The sequence below is a fragment of the Amphiura filiformis genome, chromosome 15 (genome assembly GCF_039555335.1).
Source record: "Amphiura filiformis chromosome 15, Afil_fr2py, whole genome shotgun sequence".
Taxonomy (NCBI): Eukaryota; Metazoa; Echinodermata; class Ophiuroidea; order Amphilepidida; family Amphiuridae; genus Amphiura; species Amphiura filiformis.
This window is the reverse complement of record NC_092642.1, coordinates 3,883,895-3,902,300: the sequence shown is the minus strand read 5'-3', so window position 1 is coordinate 3,902,300 and position 18,406 is coordinate 3,883,895. Positions and strand designations below refer to the sequence as shown.

At 34.7% G+C, this 18,406-nt stretch overlaps 1 protein-coding gene across 1 annotated transcript in view; it reads right to left on the bottom strand.

The window, feature by feature from the left end:
• LOC140171161 (glycine receptor subunit alpha-2-like) overlaps window positions 1-17,805 on the bottom strand; it is a 229,519-nt gene extending 211,714 nt beyond the window's left edge. Inside the window, exon 1 of the mRNA XM_072194352.1 lies at window positions 17,513-17,805. Within this exon, the coding sequence (XP_072050453.1) occupies window positions 17,513-17,724 (212 nt within the window). The 5' untranslated portion in view covers window positions 17,725-17,805. The remainder of the gene's footprint in view (window positions 1-17,512) is intronic.
• Between the last annotated feature and the right edge of the window lie 601 nt (window positions 17,806-18,406).

Below are 18,406 nucleotides of genomic sequence, written 5' to 3'. Positions count from 1 at the left end.
CGCTGACCTCACATCGACGAACGGAGTTGCAAGTCCATCGCACTCCGTGCTCTATTCTTCGTCCATGTCCAAGCATAATTATACAAACAAGTATTATTTTAAGACCAATCTATTGTATTGGGATATTTACGCATGTATCGTATTAATTTAGCTTTCACCAAAAACACTATATATGCTTGTAGACGAGGTTTTACGGTATGCCCCTCGAAGACAAAAAATTAACGATAGGTCTTCATTACTACATGATTTTAATTTTGTGTTACTTTCGTGAATTCGTGAATTGTTTCCATTATTTTATGGAGGTAATTTTTTTGTTTTGATACAGTATCAAACTTATTTCAGTCACGTACGTATGTAGTTGATTCACTTGGAGTAAAATCGTATTCAGAATTCACAAGTGTGCATCGAGAATAACTGACAACAATGCATTTGCATGCATTCAGCAACCACTTAAAATTCCATTTAAAGCAGCCACATAATTTCCCATTTGAACCCATCTACTCATATATTGTACCAAATCTAGAACTCATTAGCGTCAATCCATTGCCACGTTTAATTGTAAATATTTTGCTGTGTGAGTCTTTGGATCTATCAGGGTTGTGTCGTCGGGTGAGTCCACATAAATGTCAAAAATTGTTTGTTTTGTTACTGAACACGTTCATCAGGACGGACTATCCAATAAACCAATACTCACTGTTGACGTTTTGAAGTCTTGCAGACTACTAAATAGAAGATCGTCACAACAACAATAGTGTAGAAAAAGGAGACTTTCTTGTTTGTTCTTGTTTCTTTCTTTGTTTGCTTGTATGCTGTTGTTTTCTTTCTGTGTTTTTAACATTTTTGTGTCTTTAGGAAAATTATATTTTCGTGCAGTATTCTGATTATCAATAGAGAAAAAGACAGGGCTTGCGTGAGATTGGCAAAGTACAATTGGGGGAAACACCAAACGTAGTCAAAACATATGGTTTGCACTTAGTAAATGTTGCATTAGGATCTCTAATGACGATTAAAGTGTCATTTTCAAACTGTTTTGTTTGAGAAACATCAACCTGTAACCGATAATTTGTTTGAAAATCTTTCCAAAACCAGTTGAAGTTTAATCAGTACGATGATATATTATGCTGGTGAATGGTCTTAAAACGTTTTCAATTTTAACATCAGTCTCGACATTTCAACAAGAGGAAGTCCATTTTTGAATGTTTTACTTATATCTTGATCTATGATCTTATAATTCATGCTTCATAGTTTCAATCAAATCAGAATATATTGATGGGCAGTAATTTCATCTGTATTTTCGTTTGACACAACGACACATACAGAATCAGCATTTTTCTAACCCATTACAGTCCATCGTTTCAAAATTACCATTTGTCAATTATTGTAAATTGACCGAGCTACGTAAAAATAAAGATAAAACGATGTAATTTAGTTTTAAAGTGCTTTCAATATATTGAGCGCGTATAAGCTGAAGGGTTAATGATTATTACTTTTTGATTACTACTATCATTAAACCCTTCTGATGCATGCAGGTCAAACCAAGGGTTTTTAGGGTTTTTTTAAAGACACTCAAACACTAAATAAGTCAGGGGCGGCCAAGATTGATTAAATTTTACGTTGCCATTGGTTTACCACGTAGACACAAACCTATGACAAATAATTCCAAAAGTGTATTCATGTTATCAAACAATACGGTACTAGTCGGGATGTGATAGTACACTCCACTATAAAGTACATTTTTCACTCTTTTCACTCTGTGGCTTCGATATGTTATTTTGACAGTTGGCTTAGTGGTTGGCCTTTGAAAGTGGATTTCCGAGTTCGAAACGCTGTATCGCCAGATATTTTTATTTTTTCCCCATTCATTTTTAATCCAAAATTGTTTATTATTATTAATATTATTAATATATTTTGTGCGCTTTTTTCTGTTTTTCTGTAACGGGACAAATAGAGCCTAAAACGAACCTCGGCTCGCTCAGGGAAAAATATTATTTATTTATTTATAACATTCGGCCGAAGCCAGGTTAAACCCAATAGTGCTCAGAGGCTACTAAATTAAAGGGATGCCTCCAGATATGACGGGACAGGGATATGGGAAGAGGTCCGATTTAAAAGCAGGAGGAAAACCGGAGCACCCGGAGAAAAACCTGCGAGGACGAGCATGGATCGGCAACCAAACTCACATGTGGCACCGCGGGGAATTGAACCCGGGCCACAGTGGTGAGAAGACCACTGCACTAACCCGCCCTCCCGGTTTATAACTTGTTGTAGCTTTAAGAAAAGTCTATTTTCATGTAATATTCTGATTATCAGGAAGGAAACAGACGGGGATTGCGTGTGATTGGCAACGTACAGCCATTGTGGTTGAATAATATTATATTATATATGCACTTAAGATTTCGGCAGGATGGGAAGTAGTTTGCACTGATATAATTTATATTATTAATTTTATCTTCCCCAAAAAAATTAAATTATTATGGTTAATCGGTTTTTCTTTTCCATTTTCAATTTCGGTGAATAATCTTGAAACGTTTTCTCTTAAACATCAATTTCGATAAGTCCACAAGATGGAAACTAACCCTGAATCTTTAACACACATCTATGATCTATTCACTATAATGCATGCTAACTAACTAATCTTTAACACACATCTATGATCTATTCACTATAATGCATGCTAACTAACTAATCTTTAACACACATCTATGATCTATTCACTATAATGCATGCTTTGGGGTTTCAATCAAATCAGAATTTCTGTTGTTAAGATTAAAAAGCATGGAGACATGTTTTGCAAACTAACGTGAAAAATGATTAAGAACAAAACAGTATCTGTTTATCTATAATTGCAATTTTGTGTTACTTTCGTGAATTGTCTTCATTATTAGGTAATGTTTTTTTTTTCTTTGATACAGTATCGAACTTATTTCGGTTAGGTACATATGTAATATAGTTGATTTCTGGGATTAATATCGTTTTCTGAATTACTGACAACAATGCATTTGCCTGCACTCATTACCTACTTTAAATTCCATTAAAAGCAGCTACACCTCTTAATCCCTCATATTTTAACCTTTCTATAATGAGCACGAGCTAACGTGCCAAATCTAGAACGTATTCGCTCTCTATTTCCACGTATTAATCTTTGGATCTATCATGGTTATGTCGCCGGGAGAGTAGCCCATAAAAAATCCAGTACTCTTTTTGATGAACCATGAAATGGTATCAGCCTATGTAAGTTTATGTTACTTGTTTACTGGCTTATTTACTCAATAATGTTTTGGTCTGAAATGTCTTTCCCCCTCCTGATAATAAGAATATTGTCAGCTTGCAACAAATAATTGTTTTCAAAAATCTTCTCAAAACAAATTAAAACTGGTTGATCGGTACTATAATACCTTTTATCCATTTTTGTGAATAGTATTGAAACATTTTCTCTTTAATATATATCAGTTTCAACATTTCAACAAGAGAAAACCAAGTTTTGAATGTTTAACTTATCTTGATCTATTATCCAATCAGTATGTATGCTTCGGAGTTTCAATCAAATCAGAATTTATGTTGTCTAATCCATGTGGCCTGAAATAAGGTTGTGCTTAGAGTTGGGAAGATGTTTATGGTCATGAAAACGTCGCTTAATACCCCAGTATATTGGCGGGGAGGGAGAGAGATAGCCCAAAGAAAAGTTAGTAGATCATGTGTAACAATTTGAAGGAAAAAAAACATTTGTAATTTCAATATTCTGCCTTTTTCTATCAATAAAGGTGAAGCAGCAAATTTGCACAAATCAGAATGTCCATTCGTAAGTCTCCAGAGTTTAATAATTGTTAGCATAACAACATCATATTATGAAGGGTTGTTCACCCAATGCAAAGTATAAAAGGTTCAGCACTCTCTTCACCGTAGAAATACATCCTAACAATATTAAATTCTAGCTGAACTATTGGAATAGTTGAACGAAATAACTCGTCAAATAATCCAACAAGTAGGATGGATTCAAAGCTTCTCAGAAATGATTGAGGAACGGTCAAAATCAAAATTAAAATATCAGCACTCACATGCTTCATTAATATTTTCGATTATATCTTGATCCCATGAAATATATTGATTTCATCTTTGCCGTATGGAGCACATAACAGATTACGTCATCTCAAATGAAAACTCCCTGTTGCCGACAACAGATTAGGCGACAACTTTTACATTAAAAAAGATCAGATACGCAAGTTGTAAGACACATTTTAGTTATTCATTCATTGAGAGGTAACGCAATGATTATATCCTTCCATTAATTGGAGTTTTCGTCAGATTATCGTTAAGTTTTATATCCATACAGCTTATATGTGTAAGTCATATCCCTTGATTATGCAGTGGGTGTTATCTCTATAATTAATGGGTAGTAAAGTGATCTGTATAGTCGTTTGACACAACGACACAATACAGACCGGTAGGATCGGCCGTCAAAGATGACCACAGAAAGGAGAGGTGGTGAGGCCCACCATTGGTTTCTACGTCAATGATTTTCATTTCACTCCAGTCAATTTTTTCACAGCATTTTTGTAGAATTTTTAGCCGAACAAATTTTTCCTATACTTTTGTACATAGCCAGAATTTTCCAAACTTGCATGGGCGCCCTCACATTATGACATCATAGCGACATTATATGGGTAATGTTTGTACTTATTTTGGTATCGCTGTATAGAAAAGACCTATAGCTATAACTTAAGTCTTCGGAGTTTTACACCCGGCAAAATGTATATTGTTTGGCCCTATTTAGGCCCAGTATATTGGTAATAGCTTCTGTCATTCATTAGTTGTAGATGTTGTTTTGTTTATGAACTTTTAGAAATCGAGTTGGACGTGCTTTTATTAAATAATCATTTGAAAGACCGATTTGAGGCGACATTCAACTTGATTAAAATTTCTACAAACAGACAGACAGGGATAACGAGACATATAGAGATGGGAAAAGAAAGGAGATGCAAAATCTTGACAACATTTGGCGGGGAGGAGAGAGATAGCCCAAAGAAAAGTTAGTAGATCATGTGTAACAATTTGAAGGAAAAAAAACATTTGTAATTTCAATATTCTGCCTTTTTCTATCAATAAAGGTGAAGCAGCAAATTTGCACAAATCAGAATGTCCATTCGTAAGTCTCCAGAGTTTAATAATTGTTAGCATAACAACATCATATTATGAAGGGTTGTTCACCCAATGCAAAGTATAAAAGGTTCAGCACTCTCTTCACCGTAGAAATACATCCTAACAATATTAAATTCTAGCTGAACTATTGGAATAGTTGAACGAAATAACTCGTCAAATAATCCAACAAGTAGGATGGATTCAAAGCTTCTCAGAAATGATTGAGGAACGGTCAAAATCAAAATTAAAATATCAGCACTCACATGCTTCATTAATATTTTCGATTATATCTTGATCCCATGAAATATATCGATTTCATCTTTGCCGTATGGAGCACATAACAGATTACGTCATCTCAAATGAAAACTCCCTGTTGCCGACAACAGATTAGGCGACAACTTTTACATTAAAAAAGATCAGATACGCAAGTTGTAAGACACATTTTAGTTATTCATTCATTGAGAGGTAACGCAATGATTATATCCTTCCATTAATTGGAGTTTTCGTCAGATTATCGTTAAGTTTTATATCCATACAGCTTATATGTGTAAGTCATATCCCTTGATTATGCAGTGGGTGTTATCTCTATAATTAATGGGTAGTAAAGTGATCTGTATAGTCGTTTGACACAACGACACAATACAGACCGGTAGGATCGGCCGTCAAAGATGACCACAGAAAGGAGAGGTGGTGAGGCCCACCATTGGTTTCTACGTCAATGATTTTCATTTCACTCCAGTCAATTTTTTCCCAGCATTTTTGTAGAATTTTTAGCCGAACAAATTTTTCCTATACTTTTGTACATAGCCAGAATTTTCCAAACTTGCATGGGCGCCCTCACATTATGACATCATAGCGACATTATATGGGTAATGTTTGTACTTATTTTGGTATCGCTGTATAGAAAAGACCTATAGCTATAACTTAAGTCTTCGGAGTTTTACACCCGGCAAAATGTATATTGTTTGGCCCTTTTTAAAGATTAATTGAAATGGAATAAAAACGTTTTAATCCCAGTAGTATATTTTGAAAGGTTCAGCACACTCTTCGCCGAACACATTAAAATTCTAGCTTCTAGTAGGATGGATTCAAGGCTTCTGAACAAAAATGACTGAAGAAAAGTCAAAATCAAAATTAAAATTTCAACACTCACACGTTTCATTAATGCTTTTGATTATATCTTGATCTCATGAAATCTATCGATTTCATCTTTGTCGTATGGAACACAGAAAAGATTACATCACCTCAAATTACAAGTCCCTGTTGCCCACAACAGATTAGACGACGACTTTTACATTAAAAAAAGATTAGATACGCAAGTGGTAATACACTTACACAGGAAGCACAAAAATGGTATTAAAAACGTTTAATCGAAACGTTTTAATAACACATGATGCAGTCATGTCTACAGTAGAATTCATCTCGACCTTTGCAGGACTTAAACCCCATTAAATCTATTAAACCAAGATAACACTCATTGAAACAGCTCAACTGATTAAATCGGATCTTCTCTGGTTGTGCACATGTGTCTGTTTTACATGTGCGATATCGCAATAAAGCTGGTATTATAGCTTCAGTTGGGTAACCGATTATAAAGGAAACGCAAGGAAACAATGGTATGTGGACCTTTGTTCACGAAATGAGACAATGGCCTGCTTTTTGTTAACCAGCATTCTTGAAAATGAGCAACATAATGATTGTTGACTTAACACGGTTTGGAAATAATTTCTTCATATTTTTGGTGTTATCTGTCGTTTACATATCCTTCCTAAAAACACAAAAGTGCGACCCTCTCCAAACACCTAAATTAGCTAAAAATTTAGGACATGTTACAAAACTATATTTTCTAGAATTTCAGAGAATAGTTTAAATGTAGCTTGTACCGTTTTTTTGTGGCATCCTTCAGAACGGAGCGGTCCGTTACCAATATAGCTCAATATTTTCGGTCAAATCTCCATTCAATTAACACGGGGAGTTGGCTAGCTATGAGCTAGCTATGCTTTGCCCTCACTCATATTCTACGAAAGTGCGACTATTTCTGAACATCTAACCTAACTGTAATTTTAGGTCATGCAGGGCGGATTTAGGGGGGGGGGCGCAGCCGGCGCGCGCCCCCTCTATTTTTTGACTAGCAAAGGGCGCCGGTAACTTAAAAATACAACAATTGTAAGAAATTAAAAAAAAGGAACAAATTCGGCCATGAACAGCAAACAATGGGCCAAAACCGTTGAGTTTTCGAGGGGGTAACCCCCTTTAACACATTTATTTCGTCGTCGACCAAAAGGCGCCCCCTTTATCAAAAATTCCTGGATCCGACCCTGTCATGTTAGAGAAATATATTTGCTAGAAGTTTGGAGAATAGTTTAAATATTGGCCGGTTATTTTTCACACAGTGACGTTATTGTAAAATATTTTAGGCAAAAATGTTTGCAAAATATTTTGTCAACCAGACTGGTTCTATTTGGTAAAAAATCGCGTTCCCAGCGGCAGGTTTGCATAAAAGTTGGTAACCAGCTTATTTTTGTTAATTTGAGTATGCTGAACTCCAATCTGTTGTCTGCCAAGCCAAGAGACCGTGACCCTCAAAATGACCCCCAAATGACCCCATAGGATCGTATAGGGGGCAATATCTTTTTCAATAACACTTTCAAACATGTAAAATTATGCGTCTGTCTCCACGGATACCAGAAATGTAATGTTTGTGCATGTACGACCTATCGTTAAGTTGTGGGGCACAAAAGGTCACAGGTCGATTTGCTCCAATTTTCGTAAAAGTTGAGCCAAATTGTTTGCCTAGCTTAGAGGGTTCAGAAAAAGAATAGTTTGCACTATATAGTAAAAACTATTCTTTTATTGAATCCCGTGTACTTGATGAACAGTTTGCATCCATTTTTACGAAAATCGGAACAACTTTTTACCCCTGTATAACTTGCAAATTGACCATGGACTTGAACGATTCAAGGCTTCTGAACAAAAATGACTGAAGAAAAGTCAAAATCAAAATTAAAATTTCAACACTCACACGTTCCATTAATGTTTTCGATTAGATCTTGATCCCATGAAATCTATCGATTTCATCTTTGTCGTATGGAACACAGAATAGATTACATCACCTAAAATTACAAGTCCCTGTTGCCCACAACAGATTAGACGACAACTTTTACATTAAAAAAGATTAGATACGCAATACATTTAATAACATTTAAATGGCGGCTTATATAAGTAATACGAATTATGAATACGTTTATAAAACGTTATTGTAAAATATTTTAGGCAAAAATGTTTGCAAAATATTTTGTCAACCGGACTGGTTCTATTTGGTAAAAATCGCGTTCCTAGCGGCAAGTTTGCGTAAAAGTTGTTACCAGCTTATTTTTGTTAATTTGGGTATGCTGAACTCGAATCTATTGTCTAGTAAGCAAAATTTTGAGACCGTGACCCTCAAAAAGACCCCAAATGACCCCATAGGATCGTATAGGGGGCAATTTTTTGCAATAACACTTTCAAACATGTAAAATTATGCGTCTGGTCCCGCGGATCCCAGAAATGTAATGTTTGTGCGTGTACGACCTACCGTTAAGAAGTTATGGGGCACAAAAAGGTCACAGGTCGATTTGCTCCAATTTTCGTACAAGTTGTCAAATTGTTTGTCTAGCTTAGAAGTTTCGGAAAAAGAATACTTTGCACTATATGCGGTGTCTAGTTAGCATGTTACACGGCAAAGAGTCTAAAAATATTATAGGATACCATAGGATTCAATATAATTTGTATTTATTGATTATATATCTTCTGAACTTGACATCGCAGACAGTAAAAACTATTCTTTTATTAAATCACGTGAACTTGAGGAACAGTTTGCATCCATTTTTTACAAAAATTGGACAACTTTAATTTTTTACCCATGTATAACCTGCAAATTGACCTTGGACTTGATGAGCTTCATAACTTGGTAACTATAATGTCCTACGCGCATAGATCCAGACAAATATATTGACATGCTTTTCAGTGAATTTGGAGCATGTTTAAATTTTACCCCTGTATGAGCATGTAGGGGGGTTGGTCCTTTTTTAGGGTCAGGGGGTTCAAATATAGCTTGGCAGACAAAATTGTTGAATTCAGCATGCCCAAATTAAAATCAAAATATTTTGTTTACCAGCTTTTACGCGAACTTGCCGCTTGATGCTTAAATTAGCACATATTCCTAAAGAGGAAACCAAAATTATATCTCGATCTATTCACTATAATGTGTGCTTCGGAGTTTCAATCAAATCAGAATTCATGTTGTCTAATCCATATTGCCTGAAATAAGGTTGTGCTTAGAGTTGGGAAGAGGTTTATGGTCATGAAAACATCGCGTAATACCCCAGTATATTGGTAATAGCTTCTGTCATTCATTAGTTGTAGATGTTTTTTGTTTGAGAACTTTTAGAAATGAGAGACCCGATTTGAACGTGCTTGTATGTAATTTTTAAGATATTGGAAATCCCTATGACCTGGTGCTTAAATGCCGAACTCACTCTGACGTGATTTTGAATAGTTAGACGGGTATGTGTACAAAATTCTTAAGATTCTTAAGGCAGCGCAACTTCTCAATAATATAATAATATAAGTTTGCTTGCTGTGCACTTTACTGGCAGAAATGTTTGCCTGGCTGTGTATTGCCCGGCTGTATATCGCCGATATTAAGAAAACGCTGTTTAGGAGAAAATTGTTTAACATTTTTGCCCTGATTACGATTTTTTGCTTTAAACAGTAAACATGTATATTACTCGTATTTTCTTAGGACTAATCAGGGGCTATTGATATTGTTTAAACGTTTGGAAGTAAATGCTTTAATCAGCATGCTTGATCAAAGAAATAAACTGCGTTTAAGCAACTTCAGTATTATTTCGGCAATAAAGTTCGCGCAACCCTAATTTTAATATAAGATTGATTAAAGAGTACAATAAAATGGTGGATGAAACAAAGTAGCATATCTTGTTCTACGAATTTTTTGACCACCCTCGTATATCCATCCATTAATTGGCGTTTTCGTCAGATTATCGTTTAAGTTACCCCCTAGCTTATGTAAGTCATATCTCTTAATTATGCAGTGGGTGTAATATCTATAATTATTGGGTAGTAAAGTTTTATTGACCCAGCGACACAATACAGACAGGGTAACAATTTTCTATAGATGTTGTGCGTGAAATTATTGATTGGTTCCAAACAAAGGATTTGAACCGATGTCCTTCACCGTAATCATGGCGCAGTGCAATCCACTTAATCAAATGTTGTCATCAACCTATTTAATCATAGTGCATTTGTTATACGAACTGTCGCAGCAGATTGCAATCATGCTTTTGTTGAATACATTTGAGTAGTCCGCCAGTCTATTTTATCTTGTTTTGACATCTTAAGTTTTGTTTTTGATTCATTTTACTTTCAAGACAACCCACTGGCTGTCTGTCAGCAAGTTGAGATACAGGCGGTCAAAGTTCATACAGAGGTCAAAATTGTAAATTGCTCTAAGTTTGTTGAATACCTCAAATCTGTCTACGACGTACGAGGAGTAAAAAAGTATTCAGGAGTTAAAAGCAAACAGGTCGAAAGGTCACGTTTCGGAGAAAAGGTCTTGTATAACATTGGAGCAATTTTGAATTTTGACCTCTGTATGAACTTTGACAACCCCTATATCTTACATTGATCAATGCTGACAGAAGAGGCAAAATAAATTTTAGATGGTGTGGAGAATAAATATCCATCAACACAAAACATTAAACTCCAGGTGAGGCAGATATGACCAGCAACTGGATTATAATGTCTCTTGCCTTTATAAAACAGTCGAAATAACCCACGTATGTAAGAAATCCATTACTGGCCATTACACTTTATCAAGTCACTTCTTGGTCAGCCTCGTATGTGTCTGATAAAAGAGATAGTATAGAAAAAGCATTTGTATTTGCTTGAAGTGTATTATGCAGCACAGATCCTTTATTATACATTTAAATTGAAGTGATACTCGCAAGCTAAAAAAGCGACGTAAGCTTTGGAGTTTAAAAGTTGTAAGTTGTTTTACATTACAATACATTAAATTAAATTACATTGTATTAGATTGCATTTCTTACATTACATTGTTATTATTCTTAATCGTTGCACGTGGTCTACCTTGTAAACACAAAATTCGATTGGACGTTCGCATGATTTCGATTGTCGTCTATCAGGCCGTAGACTTCCGATATGTGTTGGTTACATCGTTGTGGACGTGTATATTATTCTTGTAGGTGTAGTTATTAGTTTCAATTAACGGTACTAAAACCATTTTGTACGCTAAACTTTCTTTCACAATCTATATTTTTCTTAAAATAAGAATAAAATTTCGGGATGCTGGCGCAAAACATAAATTCCTATCGTGTATTCTGTATTTCATTCATTATTCATGCATTGGTTCGTTTGTTCATTTATATGCATCCGTATCTGCTTATTACGGTTATTTATTTTAATAGAATATTAGTCGACAGCAAAAATTAGTATTTATGCGTTATGTAAATATGTTGTAGGCATATCGGCCTTTCATTATTTTGGGAATTCTCACAACAAATGCTGCTGTAATATGAACAAATCATTTTCATTCAAAATGATTTTGTCACAAACTACAGAAAATGTTTCTGTTGGATGAATGCGTTCCGAATGTCCCATTTTTTGTTATAAAAGTACTAAAGAAACCTCGTACAATTATGTGTCTGGCGTGATGCCAACAATGTCCGAAGATAATTTCTTCTCTCATTGTAATAGTTTGTCAATTTAATATAGTTAGGGGAAAATGTTCACTTTGGTGACCACTCTCTGGCTAGTAAGGTTTGACGATTGATTCGACTTCTATGGACCATTTAGAAAAAAATAGCCACCATGTCCCTCGCGAAAATCCCGGCATTTTTCGCTAGAGGCCAAAATCCAAAATGGCCGCCACCACCATTTTGAAAATTTAAGTTTTGAACCAGAGCACCTATAATCATGCACAAAGACACTTTTTCGGATATGTCGAGTACAAGGATTCCGATTCTGACATTAGTTTGACATTACGGCATCATTTTCACCCAGAAATCCAAGATGGTGGCCGGCACCATCTTGAAAAATTTAGTTTTGAACAAGAAGACCTTAAATCGTGTACAAAGACACTTTTTTGGATAAGTCGACCACAAGGATTTCAAATTTGACATTACTTTGACATTACGAACTCATATTTACCCAGAAATCCAAGATGGTGGCCGCCGGCGCCATCTTGAAAAAAATTAGTTTTGAACCAGATTATGGCATGACGTTCCTGCTATTGGTTCAGTTGTTCGTTAAAGACCCATTCTTAAATTTGGAGACAGTTTAGAATTTCACCGGCTAGTTTATGGTGTGCTCGTTGGTTTGTAGTGCTAGTCAACTGGGTTATTAGAAGCGGATACGGAAAGATAGCAAAAAATGCTAAAAACATACATTTTATCAATAAAGGCGCACCAGAATAAGCAAGATCGACATTAGAGAGTTGTTAGCGCACGTATGTGACAGTTTTTCTTCATTACTACATACGCTATAATTACTAATATACCTCCTTTTAGAAAATATTTTCAGTGCTCTCGGCAGCCAACACCGTTGTTGAAAGTACTGAAAATATTTTGCTAAGGACCACTACATCCATATATTTTCAGGTCTTTTGGGGAAACTGTATATCATCAATACAAAAATGTTCAGATGATGGACGGATTTTCCTCCCAAGCAACATACACGTACTTCTAGTACACATCGTTAGATTTATACTTCGAGTACTGTTAAATAGCAATATTATCAGAAGTACATTCCTCGTATTCAGAATGCAATTTGATGTGTCTAATGTGCTCTGATGTCCCATAAAAATACCATGCAAACGTTGCTATCCAATCCCCTAAAGTTATGTTTCGCGACCTGGTTTATTCTACATACAAATAGAGCTAACAAACTGCAGCAATAAAGCATTGGCTATTATCCTTCCTCTGATTTATCTTTCCGTGTATTTTAAAGGTTATCTGTGTGCTGGAAAAAAATTTCAACTTACTCCGATTTTGACAAAAATGGTTGCAAATTCTCCGTTAAGTTGACACAAATCATGAAAATAATAGTTTTGCATCTGTTGTGTTAACCTACTGATTAAAGGTTAAAAATGTCAAATGGCTTTGGCTGGCCATAAGGCCCTGTTGACCGTCGACTTCCATTGCAAATAACAAGTAAAGAGTACATTTTAGATGGTAAGTACTATACTGTTTCTTGATTCTTATGTCAAGAAACCGTATTTGCCACCAATTTTGATAAAATCGGAGCAAGTTGACATTTTCACCCCTGTACAACCTAAATGTGATGTTTTTACCCAAAAAATGAGGTTTTTGTAGAATAACTCTGTAACGAAAGGTCACTCATAGATAGCACAAATTGTACATTTTTTGAGAATAATTTGGTGTATCTGTCGACAAGTTTGGAGAATTTTCAAATATTTACCCCTGTTTGACTATTCGTGACATTTAAAACTAGGGGTCAAATCGAAAATGGCTCCACATCTTAAAATTAACTTTGGGCCATGTACTTCATGTGTAGAAACTCATGCTTTTATCACAAAGTGCACAATTGTAACAAATTTGGGAGCTTAGTAGCTAAACTATTATTGATTTTAAAAGAATATTATTCGACAAGTAAATATGTTGTAGGCATATCGGCCTTTCATTATTTTGAGAATTCTCACAATAAATGCTGCTTTAATATGAACAAATCATTTTCATTCAAAATGATTTTGTCACAAACTACAGAAAATGTTTCTGTTGGATGAAATGCGTTCCGAATGTCCCATTTTTTTGTTATAAAAGTACTAAAGAAACCTCGTACATTATGTGTCTGCGTGATAATTTCTTTTCCTATTTTAATAGTTTGTCAATTTAATAGGTTGGATTCATCATTCTCATGTTATACAGGTAAAACCATTGAAAAGAAAAAAATGCATATTTGCATATAACACTTTTAATACAAGTACGTGTTTTAATTCTTGTCAAATAAATCTAAATGCAAGCACATGTATGACATGCACTTGTGTTTGTCACCAGAAGTGTTTATTTTCCATTGTATAACCCATTGTAGTACATCGTTTCAATGTTCAACACACACTCTATTTTCTCAATAAAATTGCCATTTGTCAATTAATGTAAATTGATCGAGCTACGTACACAATGATACAAATAAACAAAAAACGGTATGATTTAGTTCGAAAGTAGTTTCTTGATTAGATAATACACTGAGCGCGTATAAGCATGCAGCTCAAACACAACTTGAACCATTTCTTATATTTCCTAAAAATCATAGCATATAATTTATAAAATGCTTATAAAAAATCTATAAACTGCTTATAAAAATGTAATCATTCAAATTAATTGTGAATTTTGGAAATTCGCGATATAAAACAATTTTAATGGCAACTTAATAAACATTGATATTTTTGATATTTAACAGTCCTCGAAATAAGCTTTATAAATATAATGATTTGTGTTTAAAGTGTATGTAGTTGGGAGGAAAAGCCGTCCATCATTTGAAAATTTTGACTATCTGTATTGAAGATATACATTTTTCCCCAAAAGGCCTAAAATATTTAGGCGTTTTTGGGAAAAAATGTATATCTTCAATACGAAAGGTCAACATTTTCAAATGATGGACGGGTTTTCCTCCCAGCTACATACACTTTAAACACAAATCATTATATTTATTTTAAGTTTACTTCGAGGACTGATAAATGTCAAAAAGTTCATTTTGAAATTATTGGCCATAAAATTTGTATTATATCGCAAATTTCAAAAAATTCAAATTAGGCCTATTTGATATTTGAAAGGCATTCCTTGTATCCTGAATGATGTTGTTTTTATACCGAAATTTGTATTTATATTTAGAATCCTTGATGTCTTGTCTTTAAAAATGTATACTTTCATGTATCCATATGTCTTGTGTGAATAATTAACACTTATCTTGCATGTTGAAGCTGCCTTAAATGAACGTTGAATCGTCAAATGTTATTTTTTTGCAACCTATAGTTAAGCAGTTATCTCTCTCCTTCCCCACGCATACACCAGTTAAGAAAACAAAGATGCAGAAAATAACCAATCTAATTGAGAAATAGCAGTTCCATTTTACAGATTTGAAACCTGTGCTGTAAAATTTTCTGATCACCAAGGACGCGTTATCTGTGCATCTATAGTGTTCAAGATGACATTAATCTTCTAATGGCTGTGTCTTGATTAAACTCTCGAATGATATGAAGTTATTTTATTTTGTGCACGTCTTTGTGGATAGAGGACATTCCTACAGATGTAATAGTAAATGTGTGTAAAGACGGCGATCAAAAAATTACAACGCATCCGATGTGCTCAAATATTTCGATTTTGAAGCCATTGGGCGCGTTCTGAAATTTGTGACCGTTTTTTCAGAAACCATTTGATCCATACATCCGTAGTATTTTCAGGAACTTCCCATTAGTCCGAAAATGCACATGGACAAAGTCGGGTAACTTGATTATGGTTCCTGGGCTTCATGACATCGCCATCAGATTTTCATCTTAAACACTTTAGACGCAGCCAGAACGCCTCCGTGCGTAGTATAGTGTTCTAAGAATTGAAGTAATATTTTCGATGAGTTTTGGATGGTTATGCTACGTATAATAATTACGAATGTACCCACGGAAAGTACAAATTAATGTTGTATGATTGGAAGCGCATGATGATAAAAAAATACACTATAGTGCATGCGGCTATTACCCCTGACAAATACAGGATAGTCATTTATGGTCGCCTTCATTCTCAATAACTATCAGAATAACTGAGAGAAAATTCAACCTTCTTTAATTTTGATACAAAATGCTAGTCTCTGTCAAGTTGTGTATTTTACATCAGCAATAGCTTAGTAGCGGATATAGTCACGTACGGCGATGCTTTATTTCATCGTCATGCCTATTTGAGAATTTGCAGTTTACTAATGGTTTGGAGATTCTGCAATAGCTTCTTAAGTTGGCAATATTTTCAATGGGCTTTAAATTGTTATTGCCGACCATTAAAACGTACCCTGGGAAAGTACAAAGTAATAATTGTTTAATTAGAAACGCACGAGGATATGAAAAAATACACTCTTATACTATATAGTACATGTGCGATTTATTACTAGATTATTTATACGGTCTCTTTTTTGGGTAATAGTTCATTAAACAAATGTGTTTATAAAATTTGAGGGTTTTTTATTTGGTTTGATTTTTGAAGACCACTTTATATTAATCATTAGTATAGTGATACTTACTGTGTTAAATGATCGAAATACTTCCCTATACTATAATCATGAAATCGACAAAAATACGTCGTAGCAGAATCTTCACACAATTCAAACTTGTACCGCTTCCACAATAAGATTTTAAATCCACATGAAATTGACTTCTTTTAAAATGCATGCCGACTCCTACTATTGGTTCAGTTGTTCATTAAAGATCCATTCTTAAATTTGGAAACAGTTTAGAAGTTCAACGCCTAGTTTATGGTGTGCTGCCGTTGGATTGTAGTGATAATCAACTGGGTTATTAGAAACGGATACGGAAAGATAGCGCTGCTAATAAATTTGCACGTGTATACAATTACAAGGATCATTGTTCTAATTGATTTCACTTTGTTTACAAATTTACCAAATACTTTCAATATACTTAATTTCAGTCGTAATGGTCGTAATAAAAGAAAACTTGCAATATTTTTCAATTTGTTATTCGCGCAGATACTTGCCGAGCAGAATACACCTATAAGTGTGTAGAGCGCCTTATTTCACGATTCATTACATACTTTTAGAATGAGAGCACGTATATGAGATGTTTCTTTACTATATATAATATGATGTAAACCTATACAAAGGGTGAACAGTATAGATGTGCTATACCTGAATCATTCCTTCGCCATTATAATATAAAATAACACATTCTCAACATGTATCCATATTAAGAAATCATTTTTGTAAAGAATTTGCCTTTTAACAGCCGTAATGCAGTACTGATCTATTCTCCTAATTTATGATATCATAAAGCAAGCAACTTTCTTGTCCAATCACCTGTTGCTACCCATGAAATGTGTCTGAGCTTAGATGAAATAGTATCTATTCACCAATTTCTAGAGTTATGTACTTTTGTTTTGTTTTTTCTTTTTCATTTCTTTTGAAATAAGAATTTTTATATTATGCAAACATGATAAAACTAAAAGGCAGCTCCAAAAATAGAGCTTTAATCTAAACGTTTCTAATTCTCATCGCACTCAGAGGTAGTAAACATTGACAAACTTTCCTAAACTGATATTTTACAAGATAATGAAACTATTCTTACGCCTTGGCTTGTTTTTCGCCGTGTTCATTTCCGTGTTCTGCTCCTTCTTCCTCCGAATCACTCCCACTTTGATGAACAAAAAATAGCAAAATAAATACACAGCACGTCATTTTTCGTATTCCTGGTACTCCAATAGCTGCAATTGCTCCTTTGCAGCCAGTGTGTATAGCGTGTGAGTATCCCTTACAAGGCATCAGACGATACTGTGGCATACTTAAACTGATGTTAGTCGCGACGGTGTTATTTGGTCGCTGTTGTCTTGTAGCAAACGTTTGGTAACGTTTGTCATCCACGTTTTAATCGCTCTAGAGCTGATACACTGCTGCCATAGCTCCCTCTGTTGAGATAGATTAGCATTTCCCGTTGTAGATATAGTTCAATGACTGGCTAGTTATACAAATCATAAGCAATCCATCTGTTATAGTCTGTAACACCTTTGCTGATCATAGTTAAACCGTCTATATGATGCCAAAATCCACATGGTTTGACTTTTCAGGCTCATTAACTTGATGTCCATTATCAAAATTAAATAGTTTTTGGTAAATTTTATCAGTAAAGGCGCACCAGTTGAAAGTACTAAAATATTTTGCTAAGGACAACTACATTAATATATTTTTCAGGTCTTTTTTTTTCATGGGGGGGGGGGGGTGAGGGTGATGAACGGATTTTCCTTCCAGCAACATACACTTCAAGTACATATCATTAGATTTGAAAGTTTACTTCGAGGACTGTTAAATAGCAAAATTATCAGAAGGACATTTCTCGTATTCAGAATGCAATTTGATGTGTCTAATGTGCTCTCATGTCTCACAAAAAATACCGTGCAAACGTTGCTATCCAATCCCTTTCGCGACCCTGGTTTATTCTATACATACAAATAGAGCTAACAAACTG